Source organism: Nerophis ophidion, linkage group LG09 (assembly GCF_033978795.1).
Source record: "Nerophis ophidion isolate RoL-2023_Sa linkage group LG09, RoL_Noph_v1.0, whole genome shotgun sequence".
In the NCBI taxonomy this organism is placed as follows: Eukaryota; Metazoa; Chordata; class Actinopteri; order Syngnathiformes; family Syngnathidae; genus Nerophis; species Nerophis ophidion.
The window spans coordinates 89,665-107,905 of record NC_084619.1 but is presented as its reverse complement, the minus strand read 5'-3'; the positions used below and the strand labels follow the sequence as shown (position 1 = coordinate 107,905).

Here is an 18,241-nt window from a genome sequence, read left to right as displayed (position 1 = left end):
AGTCCATCACTTACTTTTAGGTAATAGTTTTTTCTCTCTCATATAACAAATGAAAGCAAAAGGCAGGCTGTAGGGGGGTGTTCTACTCAACAACAGAGGCACAGAAGATCCATATATGACATCAGATTAAATGAATAAATGAATTACAATGGAAGTCATCCCTTGTTGGGCCGATAAATCTTGCTGTCATATGTAAAATGATGCAGCTCAATGCCAGAGAGAGGCTTTCTTGGCTAATCCCATTTTATATAGACTTCAATTATCCATTGTTTTCTGAAATGTTCTGAATTATTTTAGGTCATCCATATTCATGATTCTCTTTATCACCGTCATAAAATAGGATACAAAGCGTGGGAAAAATGTGGCGACTTATAGTCCACAATTTACGATAGTTGTTGTTGAAGGAAAAAGTGAACTTTGTGATGCGTCTGTTAAAACAATGCACTACTCTATGTTTAAAATGAGCAAAATATGTAAATATTACAAAACCCAAAACCAATGAAGTGGGCACGTTGTGTAAATTGGAAATAAAAACAGAATACAATGATTTGCAAATTATTTTCAACTTATGTTCAATTGAATACACTGCAAAGACAAGATATTTCATGTTTGAACTGAGAAACTTACATTTTATTTGCAAATAATCATTACTTAGAATTTAATGGCAGCAACACATTGCAAAAAAGTTGGTACAGGCACATTTTTACCACTGTGTTACATCGCCTGTCTTTTTAACAACACTCAGTAAACATTTGTGAACTGAGGAAACCAATTTTTGAAGTTCTTCAACAGTCCGGGGTCTCCTTGTCATATTTTACGCTTCATAATGCGCCATATTATGGGAGACAGGTCTGAACTAAAGGTAGGCCAGTCTAGTACAAAGTCACGCTGTTGTAACACGTGCAGAATGTGGCTTGGCATTGTCTTGCTGAAATAATCAGAGGCATCCATGAAAAAGACGGTGCTTGGATGGCAACATATGTTGCTCCAAAACCTGTATGTACCTTTCAGCAATAATGGTGACTTCACAGATGTGATAGTTACCCATGCCTTGGGCACTAATACACTTCCATACCATCACAGATGCTGGCTTGTGAACTTTGCGCCTATAACAGTCCGGATGGTTCTTTTCCTCTTTGGTCCGGAGGACACAACGTCCATAGTTTTCAAAAACAATTTGAAATGTGGACTCCTTAGACCACAGAACACTTTTCCACTATGCATCAGTCCTTCTTAAATGAGCTCAGGCCCAATGAAGCCAGAGGTGGTTCTGCGTCCATCCATCCATTTTCTACCGCTTGTCCCTTTCCGGGTCGCGGGGGGTGCTGGAGCCTATTTCAGCTGCATTCGGGCAAAAGTCGCCAACTCATCACAGGGCCAACACAGATCGACAGACAACATTCACTTTTCTGGGTGTTGTTGATAAATGGGTTTCGCTTTGCATAGTAAAGTTTTAACTTGCACTTACAGATGATACACACTGATGTCAGTTTTGATGCAGTGTCGCCTGAGGGATCGAAGGTCACAGGCATTGACGCTTACATGCAGTGATTTCTCTAGATTCTCTGAACCTTTTGATGATATTACAGACCGTAGATGGTGAAATACCCACATTCTTTGCAATAGCTCCTTGAGAAATGTTGTTCTTAAACTGTTCAAAAATTTGCTCACGCATTTCTTAACAAAAGGGTGACCCTCGCCCCATCCTTGTTTGTGAATAACTGAGCATTTCATTGAAGCTGCTTTGATACCCAATCATGGCACCCACCTGTTCCCAATTAGCCTGCACACTTGAGGGATGTTCCAAATAAGTGTTTTATGATAACTCCTCAACTTTCTCAGTCTTTTTGCCACTTTTGCCACCTATGTTGAAACATGTTGTGGGTATTTAATTCCAAATATGCTGATATTTGCAAAACACAACTTTTACCCGTTCAGACATTAAGTATCTTGTTTTTGCAGTGTATTCAGTTGAATATATGTTAAAAAGGATTTCCAAATCATTATATTCTGTTTTTATTCACGATTTACACAACATGCAAACTTCACTGGATTTGGGTTTTGTACATTGAACCGTTGCCGATATGCCGATTGATTATAAATTGTTGTTGTTGGCTAAAATACACGAAAGGTCAGGTGGCAGGGCACTCAAAGTGACCCAAAGCATGTTTGTTTGTTGAGTAAAGGATTGGTGCACATGGTCATAGGGAAACAGGGCGACACAGTACTGAGATGCATTTACAAAGTAGCCCAGAAAGGCGAGACCAGTGTGTCAACAAGAGGAGAGACCAGCATAGACATGGGGCTGCTTGTGTAAACAGATGAAGGAACTGATATACACCAGTCTCACCCGCGTGTTGCTTTCTAGCACTTTGCTTGTATCCCCCCGTGTTCATCAGCATGCCTTTGTTATAGGTGAACACTAAAAGACTGAGTGGCTATGTGGGACCAGTCTGTTATTTAGACCCGCAGCAACCGGCTCATAATCATACAAACCCTGTTTCCATATGAGTTGGGGAATTGTGTTAGATATAAATATAAACGGTATACAATGATTTGCGAATCATTTTCAACCCATATTCACTTGAATATGCTACAAAGACAACATATTTGATGTTCAAACTGATAAACATTTTTCTTTTGCAAATAATCATTAACTTTAAAATTTGATGCCAGCAACACAAGACAAAGAAGTGGGGAAAGGTGGCAATAAATACTGATAAAGTTGAGAAATGCTCATCAAACACTTATTTGGAACATCCCATAGGTGTGCAGGCTAATTGGGAACAGGTGGGTGCCATGATTGGCTATAAAAGCAACTTCAATGAAATGCTCAGTAATTCACAAACAAGGATGGGGCGAGGTACACCCCTCTGTCCACAACTGCATGAGCAAATAGTCAAACAGCTTAAGAACGACATTTCTCAAAGACCTATTGCAAGGAATTTAGGGATTTTACCATCTACAGTCCGTAAAATCATCAAAATGTTCAGAGAATCTGGAGTAATCACTACTTGTAAGCGATGATATTACGGACCTTTGATCCCTTAGGCCGTACTGCATCAAAAACCGACACCAGTGTGTAAAGGATATCACCACATGGGCTCAGGAACACTTCATAAAACCACTGTCAGTAACTACAGTTGGTCGCTACATCTGTAAGTGCAAGTTAAAACTCTACTATGCAAAGCCAAACCCATTTATCAACAGCACCCAGAAACGCCGCCGGCTTCGCTGGACCTGAGCTCATCTAAGATGGTCTGATGCAAAGTGGAAAAGTGTTAAGTGGTCTGACGAGTCCACATTTCAAATCCTATTTGGAAACTGTGGACGTGGTGTCCTCCGGAACAAAGAGGAAAATAACCATCCGGATTGTTATAGGCGCAAAGTTCAAAAGCCAGCATCTGTGATGGTATGGGGGTGTATTAGTGCCCAAGGCATGGGTAACTTACACATATGTAAAGGCACCATTAATGCTGAAAGGTACATGCAGGTTTTGGAGCAAAATATGTTGTCATCCAAGCAACGTTATTATGGATGCCCCTGCTTATTTCAGCAAGACAATGCCAAGCCACGTGTTACATTAGTCTGGCTTCGTAGTAAAAGAGTGAGGGTACTTTCCTGGCCCCCCTGCAGTCCAGACCTGTCTCCCATCGAAAATGTGTGACGCATTATGAAGCGTAAAATACGACAGCGGAGACCCCGAACTGTTGAACGACTGAAGCTCTACATAAAACAAGAATGGGAAAGAATTTCACTTTCAAAGCTACAACAATTAGTTTTTTCAGTTCCTAAAAGTTTATTGAATGTTGTTTAAAGGAAAGTTAATGTAACACAGTGGTGAATATTACCTTTCCCAACTACTTTGGCACGTGTTGCAGCCATGAAATTCTAAGTTAATTATCATTTGCAAAAAAAAAATAAAGTTTATGAGTTTGAACATCAAATATCTTGTCTTTGTAGTGCATTCAACTGAATATGGGTTGAAAAGGATTTGCAAATCATTGTGTTCCGTTTATAGCTACATCTAACACAATTTCCCAACTCATATGGAAACGGGGTTTGTACATATTTACAAGGGATGTTCCGATCAGGGTTCCATTCTGACAAACCCGATCCCGATCATCCATGAGTGAGATCGACCAATACCTACAAGTAATAACTCTTTATTTTTCACCTCATTTAAGGTGAGTGCTATTGAAAGTTTTACAATATCAGCAATAATAAGTTACTTATTCTCTTGTAAATAACTAAACAAAATTAAAATACAATTTCAATTACTCATTAAAATAATTTTGCCCCAAAGTCTTACTATGTCCAAGGACTTATTGTCTAAACTTGTAAACATGCACAAAAACAACAAAAAATGATTTGGAGAAAATAAAAATATCGATTTCGTCACTCTAGTATCGATCATATACTGATACTACCTTTGGTATCAACCCCACCAATTATGGTTTGATCTGCCCTTTTCATTTTGTGTACTGACTGTGACAATGCTGACAAACCAACAACAGTGGTTGTTATATTATCATCTCACTAGAGCACATGTATCAAACTCAAGGCCTGCTTGCCAAATGTGGCCCACCATATCATTGTATGTGGCCCGCAAGAGCTAAAAATGTATGTTTAATTTTTTTGCGTAACATTCTCATTTTGAGACCTTTTATTTTGAAACTGTCGATTCCGTTTCTGGTTTTGTTTACGTTAGATGCGGTAACTTCTCTCCCTTATTTATCCGGTGCACAAGTCTTTAATGGTTAGTCTTTTATGAGAGACATATTAATGGCTTTTTCTAAATTTTTGTATTTTTTATTATTGTTTTAACATAAAAGTTAGAATTATAGCTGTGTCATTTAGTAAAAAGCATATGAATAAATATTATTTCTGATTTAAAGCAACAATATAATTATTTCTATGGTTTTGCGCATCTACTGTATGTAAGCTGCTCTTGTTTTTATTGATATTCACTTTTTATACATATAAGATACACTTTGAGTTTAGTGTTTGAAAAAAAGCGTTACAACAAACCACAGCCCCCCAAAAAAAACGGAGTTATATAACAATATACTGTATTAGGATGGTTTTATTTTTCCATACATTTAGTCACATTTACTGATTAAAACACAGGCTTTGACTTTTGTGTTTAAAATAAACCTTTACTAAAAAACACAACAACAAAAAAAAAAGAATTGTTTAACAATGTATTCTATTAGACGGAGACACTTAATTAGCACTTAATTAGCTGTTAGCTTTTCAGCCGGGGGATTAGAAATAAGACATACAGTAGGGGATTGGCTTTGTGATCGGCATTAAAAGTCATTAATTGGCAATGGTGGCTGACACGTCCCTAATATTTACAAAAGGGAAGTCAATAATAGTTTTGTCGTAAACAAATTGGTTGCCTTTTCCTCCTTTTTCTCTCATTGGGTGGCCCAGTTTGTTTTTGTGTGGTGTGAGTGGACAATGCCCAAACTGTGTGACCACACTGCCAGGCACAAAAGCTATTGTTGAGCGCCATTGCACTGGGAGTGGGTCGGTGTCACAAGCTGAAACTACCGCCATTCACACATGACCTTATGCAAATCACATATAAAGACTGGATGCCCTGAAATTCAGTAATACTGTATGCTTTTCCTTTTGGTACGATTTTGGGGTTTCTGTGGGAGCTTTTGTTCATTCACCAAGAAGAGAATGTGTAATATTTAGGGATGGTAATTCATAAACGGTAAGTGGGTTGTACTTGTACAGCACGTTTCTACCTTCAAGGCACTCAAAGCACTTTGACACTATTTGCACTTTAACCCATTCACACAATGATGGTGGGAGCTGCCATGCAAGGCCCCAACCACAACCGATAAGGTGGAATGGCACGACCGCTCTACCAACCAAGCCATGCTTCTACCACGAGCGCGGACAAATAGAGAACAACGAGGTGGATTGGCATCAATTTAGTTTACTTTAGAAGCAACATGACTTTACAAAGCCAAAAGTGAGGCCTTAAATGGGAAATTCACTTTTTTAAAATTAATTTTGCGTATTCTTCACAATTATTAGGAATGACATGTCTACAGATGTATTTTTTTTAATGCATTGTAACAAAGTCACAGCGGAACCACTGAGGTCCTCTAATCCGCCCCTAAAATCTAATACAAAATATCCAAAAAGCTCCAACTATACTCCATTTACATTTTGTGACTTTATTATAACCAAATATTAGTGATATTGTTATTACAAGCGCTAACGCTAAACTATTTATAGCGGCGCCGTGATCACGAGCTTGTGTGGCTGTGTTGACATGGTCAACTGATCAGATGCTTCCTTATTTCCTTGCTCGTCAAACTTTATTGTAGATCATAAATCATGCCTCCCACCTGGATAGTAGAAGAATTAGGACGTATTTCGACATATTGGTTCACAGATGTGTAAGTTACCCATGCCTTGTACACTAATGAACCCCCATACCATCACAGATGCTGGCTTGCGTCAATAACGGTCTGGATGGTTCGCTTCCCCTTTAGTCCGGATGACAAAAAACAATGTGAAATGTGGACTCGTCAGACCACAGAACACTTTCCCACTTTGCATCAGTCTATCTTAGATGATCTCAGGCCAAGAGAAGCCGGCGGCGTTTCTGGATGTTGTTGATAAATGGCTTTCGCTTTGCATTGTAGAGCTTCAACTTGCACTTACAGATGTACCGACAATCTGTATTTAGTGACAGTGGTTTTCTGAAGTGTTCCGGAGCCCATGTGGTGATATCCTTTAGAGATTGATGTAGGTTTTTGATACAGTGCCTACTGAGGGATCGAAGTTCACAGTCATTCAATGTTGGTTTCCGGCCATGCCGCTTACGTGGAGTGATTTCTCCAGATTCTCTGAACCTTTTGATGATATTATGGACCAAAAATGTTGAAATCGCTATATTTCTTGCAATTGCACTTTTGAGAAACGTTGTTCTTAAACTGTTTGACTATTTGCTCATGCAGTTGTGGACAAAGGGGTGTACCTCACCCCATCCTATCTTGTGAAAGACTGAGCATTTTTTGGGAAGCTGTTTTTATACCCATTAATGGCACCCACCTGTTCTCAATTAGCCTGCACACCTGTGGGATGTTCCAAACAAGTGTTTGATGAGCATTCCTCAACTTGTTCCTTATTTATTGCCACCTTTCCCAACTTCTTTGTCACGTGTTGCTGGCTTTAAATTCTAAAGTAAATAATTAATTGCAAAAAAAAAAAAAAAAAGTTTACCAGTTTGAACATCAAATATTTTGTTTTTGTAGCATATACAACTGAATATGGATTGAAAATGGTTTTTCAAATCATTGTATTCCGTTTATATTTACATCTAACACAATTTCCCAACTCATATGGAAATGGGGTTTGTATATATATGCTCACATCATGTATTTAAACTTTAAAGGAGGTTTTTGGATGTTTTTAAGGGCTGTATCGGCAGAATAGTGCAGCTTCCATTGGCTCCATTGTAAGCAGACTTTGGATCACATTTATTTAATATTTAGAATGCAATTTAAAAAAATCTATCCGTCATCATGTCTTTCATAACGATTGTGAACGATAGGCAAAATTCCCCCCCAAATATGCAGCTCCACTTTAAGAGGCGCATAGCATAGAAAAAAGTTACTTTTTTGAAAATATTAAAAATATATAAATATTCCTCTGTAGAATTCAACAAAATAAAACATGGACATTACACAAGAATGTAACATTTAGTAAAATGTCAAAAGATGCAAAGTGAGATATGGCAAGCCTTTATATATTAACATTTTGATGATTATGGCTTACAGCTTCTAAAAACCTTGAATTGAAAATCTCAGAAAAAAAAGGATTTTCAAAAACTGTAAGCTATAATCATCACAATTATAATAAAGGATTGTCATATCTCACTGTGCATGTATTAGATACAGTAGATCAGGGGTGCCCATTAGGTCGATCGCGATCTACTGGTCGATCTCGGAGGGTGTGTCAGTCGATCTCAAGCCAGGCATTAAAAAATATACATAAAAATGAGCAATCATCAATCATACCAAGACTTAACTTTCGTCAGTTGTTTGACATTCTCGGCACCCGAGGATCTTGTGAGATGACGCTGGCTGCTGCGAGCTCATATTTAAGAAAAGAATCACTAACAGGGCGGACGCAGAGAAACACATTTTATTTCTAGAGACTCCGTACCTACTGTCAAAACTCTGAAGACCGGCTGCACAGTTCCTGTCTTCACCATAAAAGACCTGTTTCATCCTGCCTGTGCTAACAAAATAAGAGTCTCAGAAAGCTAGCGTGCACAAGCTAGCAAGGTACGGAGTTTGATGCCAATGTATTTCTCCCCCGCCCTCAGCGACCGCTTTCTCACTTGCTTGCCCACACACTCACAGACGTCACTCACCTGCTACCAGACATTAAAGGGCCACACACATATGCTACTCTCATAACAAAGTGTTTAAAAACGAGTATGCAAGTTGGACAAAGGAGATGCCAAATCCAACCACTTTCATGTGGTATTGGACAGAAAGGAGGACTTTTTTTTTCCTCCATTTGAAAATGCGGACGTTATCAGCACCACTGTCTAATTCCAATCAATGCAAGTCATCAGAATCAAATACACCAACTTATATTCTTGTCTTCATGAAAGAAAGGAATCTATGTGTGTTAAACATGCTTGTATTATCATTAAACATCATTAACTTGTTAACAAAAATGTATATTTCATAAATAAATAAATATAAATTATAAATAGGAATGAGGTAGATCTCCTCGACTTGGTCAATTGAAAAGTAGCTCGCCTGCAGAAAAAGTGTGAGCGCCCCTGCAGTAGATAGTACTTTATTGATTCCTTCAGGAGAGTTCCCCCAGGATAATTAAAAGTTGAGTTAATATACATTTTTAGTTTCATATTTTAAGTTGAATTGCTGACATGAATGGACTTTTAGACAATGTTCTAATTTTATGAGTTTCACATGTATAATGGAAATGACTGTGAACATTTGGTTGGAGGAAAACTTGCAACTTTTCTCTGAATACAATTGAAAATTCACCTATTGTAGCAAATACATGCAAGCTTTTGACCACGAACTTAGTCCCCGCTCGGTGACATTAATCTAGCGGCAGACGTGATCTGGAGCGAGTACTGCCCGCTTGGGAGCCAGTCAGAATCTGTCTTTCTCGTTATTTGCATCTAAATGAAAAGGCATTCCTTTCGATTTAACAGACAATAGCGCTAACATGATACGCGGTGAGTTAATACTTGTTCCATTCAGATGTCGTGCTAGCGTTACTGCTGCTGGGATGAGATTGCGCAGTTCAAAAACGTGACATTCATTTATAGTTATTGCATGCCGTGTGTTCAAATGTTTCAGCATATTGCTCACATTTCATCTTGTTGAAATAGCAGCCTCATAATTATTACACGTTGTCCTGTTGCAATCTTTTCTTGTAAAATATTGCCAAATTTTGGAGTGTTTCTGCGACCTGGTCGCCATGTTGCTGTCTGACGTCACCACACATGTTGTGTAATGACAATATTCCCACCTGCAAGAATTGTTAAGGGAATCATTTGAAAAAATGGCAAGCGATTCCAAGGATTTGATACACTGGGAACATGTTCTGAAAAAGAACCGGTTTTCAATTGCCAGCAATATTGGCTGTGTCTGATGAGAGAACCTTCATTGTTTGTTCATCACAAAGTTGTTTGTTTGAGTTACGGACTCTCCAGACCATCCATCCCATCCATCCATTTTCTACCGCTTATTCCCTTTTGGGGTCGCGGGGGGCGCTGGCGCCTATCTCAGCTACAATCGGGCGGAAGGCGGGGTACACCCTGGACAAGTCGCCACCTCATCGCAGGGCCAACACAGATAGACAGACAACATTCACACTCACATTCAAACACTAGGGCCAATTTAGTTTTGCCAATCAACCTATCCAGACCTTTTACATCAAATTGATCAAAACTGGAAGCCGAGTTTATTAAGAATTTAAGATACAGGAAGAACTAAGTGTCTTGCTCAACCCCTAGGAATGGGTACGGACCAAGGTTTTATGTCACGTCCAGTTGCATCTACGACACCGCCTCAAGCACTTAACCAAGCATTCAGCACAAATTGCATCAGACTGTCTCCCGGAAATGTTACAATTTTCAAAGCCAACAAAGCGAAAAGTAGACGCTCGAAAATAGACTGTGGGTTCACTATTCAAAATGTGCTTGCTCTATGCTAATTTACATTGGATTTGCTATAGAAATGTTACGATTTACATTTTACATGGTGATTTTGTGTCTTCCAAATTTGGTAATCAAAACCACAACCAAGATGCATGTTACAATCAAACAGTTGGTGATAGGTACAATACTTACAGCATAAGGACTTTGTAGGCTCAACAAAAGAAAAGACAGGCACATTAAACTTGATGGCAAAGACTGCTGCCTGGTTTAGGCAGCATACTGTACTCTCCACTACTGCCATCAAACTTATCGGAATTGCAACTGCATGCAAAGTCTGTAATACGGCATGGTGGATAGAACGGCCGTGCTAGAAACTTCAGGGTTGCAGGTTTGATTCCTGTCTCTGGCCATCCAAGTCACTGCTGTTGTTTCCTTGAGCAAGACACTTGAGCCTTGCTCCCCACTCACACTGGTGAATGAATAATAGGTGGTGGTCGGAGGGGCCTGAGGCGTTAATTGGCAGCCACACTTTCGTTAGTTTACCCCAGGGTAGCTGTGGCTACAAATGTAGCTTACCACCACTTTAAGTGTGAATGTAGAGTGAATGAATAATTCAGCTCAACCTTTCCCTGATCTAAACCAATATTGATCAACATCAACTCTTGGAAGCATCAAACAGGTTTATATGTGGTTATAGTGTATGTATATATTCTCATTCTGTTTTGCACACTCTTAGAGTCAACATGTGCATATTCATGTACATAGTGTCATGTACATCGTGTATATACCCCCTCCCCCCATTTTGTGTATATAATGTTTTTCAAATCCCCTGAAATGTATACAGTGTATATGTACATAATTTATAAAGAAAAATTACCTAATTTTTGATATACATGTTACAGGGTATATACATTTTATTATTGAATGTATTAAATGTGATGAATATTTAATGGACCACAATGGAAACAATTCTTTTGGCTTTTTGTGCCATCCATTTGCCTTTTTAAATCATTACATGGATTCAATTCTTTAAGATGTCAATAAACTTCTCAATCAATCAAAAAGTAATGGGTTCTCACTTCTCTGTGAGCGCTTTGAGTATCTAGTCTAAAGAAACGCGCTATGTAAATCTAATCCATTATTATTATAATTATTATTGTTATTATTATAAAATGTAGTACAGTGCAGTGCTGTCACAGAAGTGTAAGAAAAGAATAAAACATGTGTACAGCACCGTTTACTATCACAGTTAAATGGGTGACATTATGATTTGATTTCTCGTGGTCTACATAATATGTAGTGGTGGTTCGTAGATTAGTTTTTGCAGACTATCTTTAAGCTGCTTTCTGTTCCGTCTCTTCAGGATGCCTCATTTTGTGGGCGATTTTGTTTACAGTCCTCCACTTCAACTGCTTCCTCTCCCCATCAGCCATGTTGTAGTTTTTAGCGCTTCCATAGCATGCCTACTGCCAGATATAAGTTTGAACTACATGCTACTTTGTTTTAGAACTAGCAACAGTGCAGAATGCATTTGCATGTACGAGCCTGTCTGCAACGCAACAAGAAATTAGAGAAAAGGAAGGAACTTATGACTCCAGGGCGGACAACAATGGTGGATTCAAGCAAACCTCTTTGGGTAAAACTTAACCATATATTGACATTACCGACATTACCGCTGACTTAACAAAGGGGGCAAATTCTAAACAGCCAGTTTTTTAGGAAGTATGAAGGAAGCCGATATTGTTTTATAAATATCTCCGCTATGCCTACATGGTTTGATTTTCAAGTTTTCTGACTTATGCAGATCTTAAACACACAAAAACAGGGACAAGTAAATACGATAAGTTTGTTTTGAATAATAGGTCCCCTTTAAAATATTTTAGTACTTTTTTTTTTTTTAAACAATCAACATTTACACCCACAAGTTTTGACTTCCATGTTAAATTGATTCAAATGTGAAAAGTACTTGTCGCCATCAAACCCTGATTGATATATTCTAAGTAAAGGAACAGGCCCCACAATTTATCTGCTGTTTCATCCTTCTTCTTTTTTTATCATGCTTTGCGTTGTGGGTAACAATTTCATAATTAGTCATTGATCATTTTAATAATTGATTTTGTGTTAATCGTGTCTTGAAGTGAAATGGCAGATGGGAAAATAAGAGCGCACTCAGCTGCAACCAGCAGAGGCGCTGCTGATTTGCTGCCTAACGATGCACATGTCAATTATCTGAAGTTGAGCGACATTGGCAAAACCTCCATTATTGAACATTTTTATATTTATTTTGACATTAGTGTGGAAACAGGAGTCCAGAACATTCAGAAGAAGATTTGATTCGCCCATGCCTTTAAGAAAGCAATTGATTCATTAAGTAAATTCGCCCTATAGTTGATTGCTTATCCCTAAACATGCTTATATTGTTTTCTTGACACAGGTGGTCTTTTGGGGTGCTGATGTGGGAGATCTTCACCCTCGGGGGGTCCCCGTACCCTGGCATTCCAGTTGAGGAGCTCTTCAAGCTGCTCAAAGAGGGCCATCGCATGGATAAGCCTGGCAACTGCACCAACGAGCTGTAAGTCTGCCAAGCATTCAAGAGGCAACAAACGCACTGGTCCTCTTGCGGCTACCATCAGATCTATGACTTTGCACCAACTCGGTCTCCTCTGTCCATTCTGTCAGTGTCACAGCTGCTACTGAGTGCTATCCGTGTTTCACACTGAGGACGATAGCACAGCTTTCTAAGTGTTGGTGGAAATCTAAAGAGAAAGCAGAAGCAGAGGAAAATAGTATTTGAAGGTTTCAGAAAACCTTTTCACAGTATAAAAATTGGATATTGCTGATGTTTTCAGCATAGAAATTATGAATGTTTTGATCAGGGTTTTTTGCTGGCGATTCAAATACCGATCATCCATGTGCGAGATCGGCTGATACCAATACTGATACCAATCACATGTTTTAGCTGTAAAAGTTTCAATGTATTTATCGTGAGTATTTAATGACCGTTTAACAATACCAACACAATATTTAAAGTAGTTCCTTATTCTCTTTTATTACTGACAATTGTTTGATCAATAGTACGCTATAACTAAACTATTTACTACTCATTAAAACCTTTCCTATTATGCTTAGGGAATTACTTCATCCAAAGTTTTTTAAATATTAACTAAAACAAGAAAATAAGGATTTTGAGAAAATAAAAACATTTCTACCTAATCGCTCCAGATTAATCATATACTGAGGTGGTATCGATGCCACCAATTTATGGATCAATCCGCCCTCCTCTTACCTGTCGTGTACTGACTTTGACATTTGTTGTTTTTCTCTCTAATTCTTATTAATCTACTTGTTAATTTCCTGTTTGCATCTGCATACTTTGTGCTGCATCCAGGTTCCATCTACACTTCTTAAACTTTATTAAGCACTTATTTCTTGGTGTATTTTCAGGCTAGATTAGCAATTATCTTATCTATCAACATCCCAGTGCCGCGCTTGCTCTCTTTGGGTATAGCCTTGTCCTCCAGTGATAATAATACTTGATAATGCTACTTAAGATACCAGAAATGCAGTTTATTTTCCATAATGGTAGTGATTATTATTAGCTTAGTGGAGCAGCTCCACACTGTGTATGGAGACAAGCAATTCGCTTGCGCCCTCTTTGTCTGCTGGGGCACTAAAATAAAAGCAATGTCAAAATAGAAAAATACTTTTAATAACACTTTGTTTCTCTTTTCCGCTTTGTGTCTCTTAGCTACATGATGATGAAAGACTGCTGGCACGCCATCTCATCCCATCGACCAACGTTCAAGCAGCTCGTTGAGGATCTGGATCGCATCCTCACCCTCAACACCAATGAGGTTGGCGCGGCTTTAATAGTTTTCCACAAAGTTCCTAAAATAATTTACGGTGCTTCCAAGCCATACTGCGCTAATGTTATGGTTTCCCGGCAAAGGGAATTTGGCCCTTTTATGAAAATAGAAAGGAATAATATGATACATTCCTACACTGCGTAACATGAGTTTCCATCCAACCCAAACCTCCCACAAGTGCATGCAGGGTTCAGCCGATTGTTGCTGGAAGTTTTAGGAGCTCCCTCAGCGTTGTTGGTACTAGGTCCTAATAGTCACCCCCACTGGCGCACGAAAACACTCCGAATGATTTGATCCAGGCCCACCATGAACGCCAACACTCTGCAACGCTGACCGATCATTGCAACCATGCTCCCTATGCTGCGCCCCATTCCCCTTCCTGTCTTTTGCGGTATCCGCTGGCTTAGCTGTGGAGATGGAAAGCTGTCAAAACTCGTATCTCCTCTGGAAGATGTTGAATTCAAGCCAATAAAGCCCAAGTTCCTTCATTTTGAACTTTTGAAATGCAATAAACCCCCAACCCACCATTCGCTCTGCCCTAAACCGCTGGCAGATGTTGAGGTCTTTTGGAATGTGAGCTGGAGAAAATGGAAGCCAGTGCTTGTTTCGAGCAAACCCCAGTAAAGGCGTCTCTCTCACAAGTCCACCCAGAAACGGTCATCAAAGACAAGGCAAAGACAGAACAAAACGTCTTCTCTGATGGGCCGCGATAGAATTAATAACAGGACGTCTGTGGTTTCATCTTCTTTCAAGTGATGTGTTCGTTTTTCCTATTGCTGTTAGTTGGGGATGAACTTCAGAGCACTGTCAAGTTATACTGGATCACAGTGGTGTCCAAAGTGCGGCCCGGGGTCCTGCAACTACTTTTTATTGACCCTCTGCATATTCTACATTTAAAACTAATGTATTTTGAATGATATACATGATTAGTAGGGGTGTGGGAATAAATCGATTCGAATATGAATCGAATCGAATACGTTGTGCGATTCAGAATCGATTCTCATTTTTGAAAAAATCGATAATTTTTTGAAATATTTTATTTAATTTTTTTATCAATCCAACAAACCAATACACAGCAACACCATAACAATGCAATCCAATTCCAAAACCAAACCTGACCCAGCAACACTCAGAACTGCAATAAACAGAGCAATTGAGAGGAGACACAAACACGACACAGAACAAACCAAAAGTAATGAAACAAAAATGAATATTATCAACAACATTATCAATATAAGTTATTATTTCAGCATAGCAGTGATTAAAAATCCCTAATTTACATTATCATTAGACATTTATAAAAAATTTAAAAAAAGAACAATAGTGTCACAGTGGCTTACACTTGCATGGCATCTCATAAGCTTGACAACACACTGTGTTCAATGTTTTCACAAAGATAAAATAAGTCATATTTTTGGTTTGTTTAATAGTTAAAACAAATGTACATTATTGCAATCACTTGATAAAACATTGTCCTTTATAATTATAAAAGCTTTTTAAAAAAAATCTACTACTCTGCTAGCATGTCAGCAGGCTGGGGTAAATCCTGCTGAAATCCTATGTATTGAATGAATACAGAATCGTTTTGAATCGGAAAAATATCGATATATTATCGAATCAAATCGATATTGAATCGAATTGTGGGACACCCAAAGATTCACAGCCCTAAGGATTAGATACTAGACTAATTTGATTTGTCAAATATAAACACAAAACTAAGATGTTTTGTCCGAAAGATTAGCATGTTGTCAGATAAATTGGATTGATTTTAGCATCTTTAATGTGCAAAATGTATCAAATTGGCGCGTCCAATAATCTTACTGTGCGTGGTCCTTAGTAGACAAAATGTGAAGCTTATAAAGATCTAAAAATGTTTCCTCGACATATGCATACTTTTTTTAAAAGCAGTCACATAGGTTAACCCTGCAGCTACTGAATTCTGCACGTGTTTAAGGAATTCTTGCAAATCCATCTATGTTTACAGTATATAATCATTTGGCCACAATATTAGGTACACATAAACAATATAAATACATTTTATTTAAGTCTTTTGCATTCAATTTGTGTTGTTATTTGTGTTACTACTTTGTGTTATTTCATTTGCAATACTTATCAAAGAGCCACACATTTAAATGTATCTTGAAAGTGTTACAATATTACACACTACTTTAATATTACACTCTACTTTACCAAACAATCTGTCACTCCTAATTGCTAAATCCGATGAAATCTTATACATCTAGTCTCTTACGTGAATGAGCTAAATAATATTATTTGATATTTTACAGTAATGTGTTAATATTTTCACACATAAGTTTCTCCTGCGTATAAGTCGCACTCCCGGCCAAACTGTGAAAAAAACTGCGACTTATAGTCCGAAAAATACGGTAGATTAAAGTCCTATGCATTGTGAAGTTGTATACAATGTGATATTATTAACCTTTTTTTGGTCTTAATTTTTCATGTACATATGATGTCATCCTTGTGTATTCAGGAGTACCTGGACCTGTGCACGCCCACAGAGCAGTATTCTCCAATCTTCCCCGACACTCGCAGCTCCTGCTCCTCCGGCGACGACAGTGTCTTCTCCCACGAGCCCTTACCGGACGAACCTTGTCTTCCCAAGTATCAGCCCATCAACGGCAACGTCAAAACATGAGCCGCCCCCCAACACCCTTTACCCAAACGCCAAACTCTTCCCCATTTTGTCCCCCCTCTGGCTCCCAGCTGACTTTCGGACCACTTCGGGACCAGGCTGGCAGCAGCGCTGTTGCACTGCCATTTGCATACGCTACATTCTACACACCCTCGTATCTTAAGGAAAGGAGAGGAACCTTATACAAGCTGAGCTTTTATACGGACGGAATGAACTGACATTCCTTCTCTCTCTTTTTGTCATATAAACAAAAACGTTAATCATATCAAATTGTCCACAAGAGGTTGGGATGATGTCTGGAGACATTCCAGCGGCTGCCATTCCACGATTGTTTTTTTTTTTTTTGGTATGGACCAATGTGAACTTAAAGCAGATGACTATAAATAGGAAGAGGACTAAAGAGAAAAAGCTTTGACTAACAAAAAAAAGAGAGTAATAGAGGAGAGCATGCATAGAAATGGCTTCCCTGTTTATTTTGTAATATTTCTTTTTTACTTCTCTTTCCCGATTATTGTAGAGAGAAAAAATACACAGTATAATGCAATATAATGTGTAGTTCTGGGTATATTTGTAAATATCTCCAAATATGTATAAATATATATTATATATTTACAATGAATTATTTTTTGTATGGACTCAAAAAAAGGTACTCACCCCACACCTTAATCCACTCCCCTTACCCGATTCGGAGTACATATTGCACATATTTTTTACATACACATACACACACCTAAAACCCTGTTTTTACACTCGCTTAATAACAAACTGTTAAATATTGGCTTTCAGGGACTAAGGTAGCATGTTAATTTATTGATTTGTGATTTGTTTTTGTATTAATCAGAAAGTCTGAAGAGAAAAAAAATCATAATATTAATAATGTCTAAATAATTCATGAAATGTATTTAAAATGATCCCTCGGCAGTTATAGAAGAACATGTCCTATTTCTAGTGGGATTGACAGAATCATGTTTTGTAAGTTTTTTGTATGAATGTGAATATTAAGTTAAATGTGTACATTTTATAGCCAGCTAATCCCTTTCTCGTGTATCAGCGAAGGCATTTCTACCCTGACCTTTAACACATTCTTAGCATGACCTTAGGATATCAGAGTTGTCACCTGTTACTGGTTTAAAGACGCTACTTTGCCGCTGCCTCGTGTAAATTCTACGTCAAATGTGTTTTTAAAGTTTTCTCCACTCAATCGAACACAAAAGTATGACATCATTCAAGTGGTTTTATTTTCTACAGGACCAACATTAAGCTGTTTCTGTGCAGATGTTCATGTCGCATTTGCAAATAAATAATTGAAAAATATATTTTTCTTCCGATTTATTGTAATGATAATTGTCTGTTTTGTGTTACATTTTAGCACAATCTTCAATTCGGCACACGTATTAAAGTATACTTTTGCAAATATGAGTGATTACACTTATAGACTAGGAATAGACTGATTTGCTGCTATCGCTTTAAATATTTGGCTGCTTCTCATAGTTAATGAATTGCAGTGCATCTGGAAAGTAGTCACAGTGCTTCACT

General features: G+C 38.2%; 1 protein-coding gene across 6 annotated transcripts in view; it reads left to right on the top strand.

Annotated features, from left to right (window-relative positions):
* The window catches only part of LOC133558868 (fibroblast growth factor receptor 2-like), a 70,050-nt gene extending 52,031 nt beyond the window's left edge, over window positions 1-18,019 (top strand). For all 6 annotated transcript variants that reach the window (XM_061909994.1, XM_061909996.1, XM_061909995.1 and 3 more), the window contains 3 exons: window positions 12,618-12,755; window positions 13,932-14,037; window positions 16,544-18,019. In XM_061909994.1, coding sequence (XP_061765978.1) covers window positions 12,618-12,755; window positions 13,932-14,037; window positions 16,544-16,708 — 409 coding nt within the window. In that variant the 3' untranslated portion in view covers window positions 16,709-18,019. The remainder of the gene's footprint in view (window positions 1-12,617; window positions 12,756-13,931; window positions 14,038-16,543) is intronic.
* Window positions 18,020-18,241: the final 222 nt, after the last annotated feature.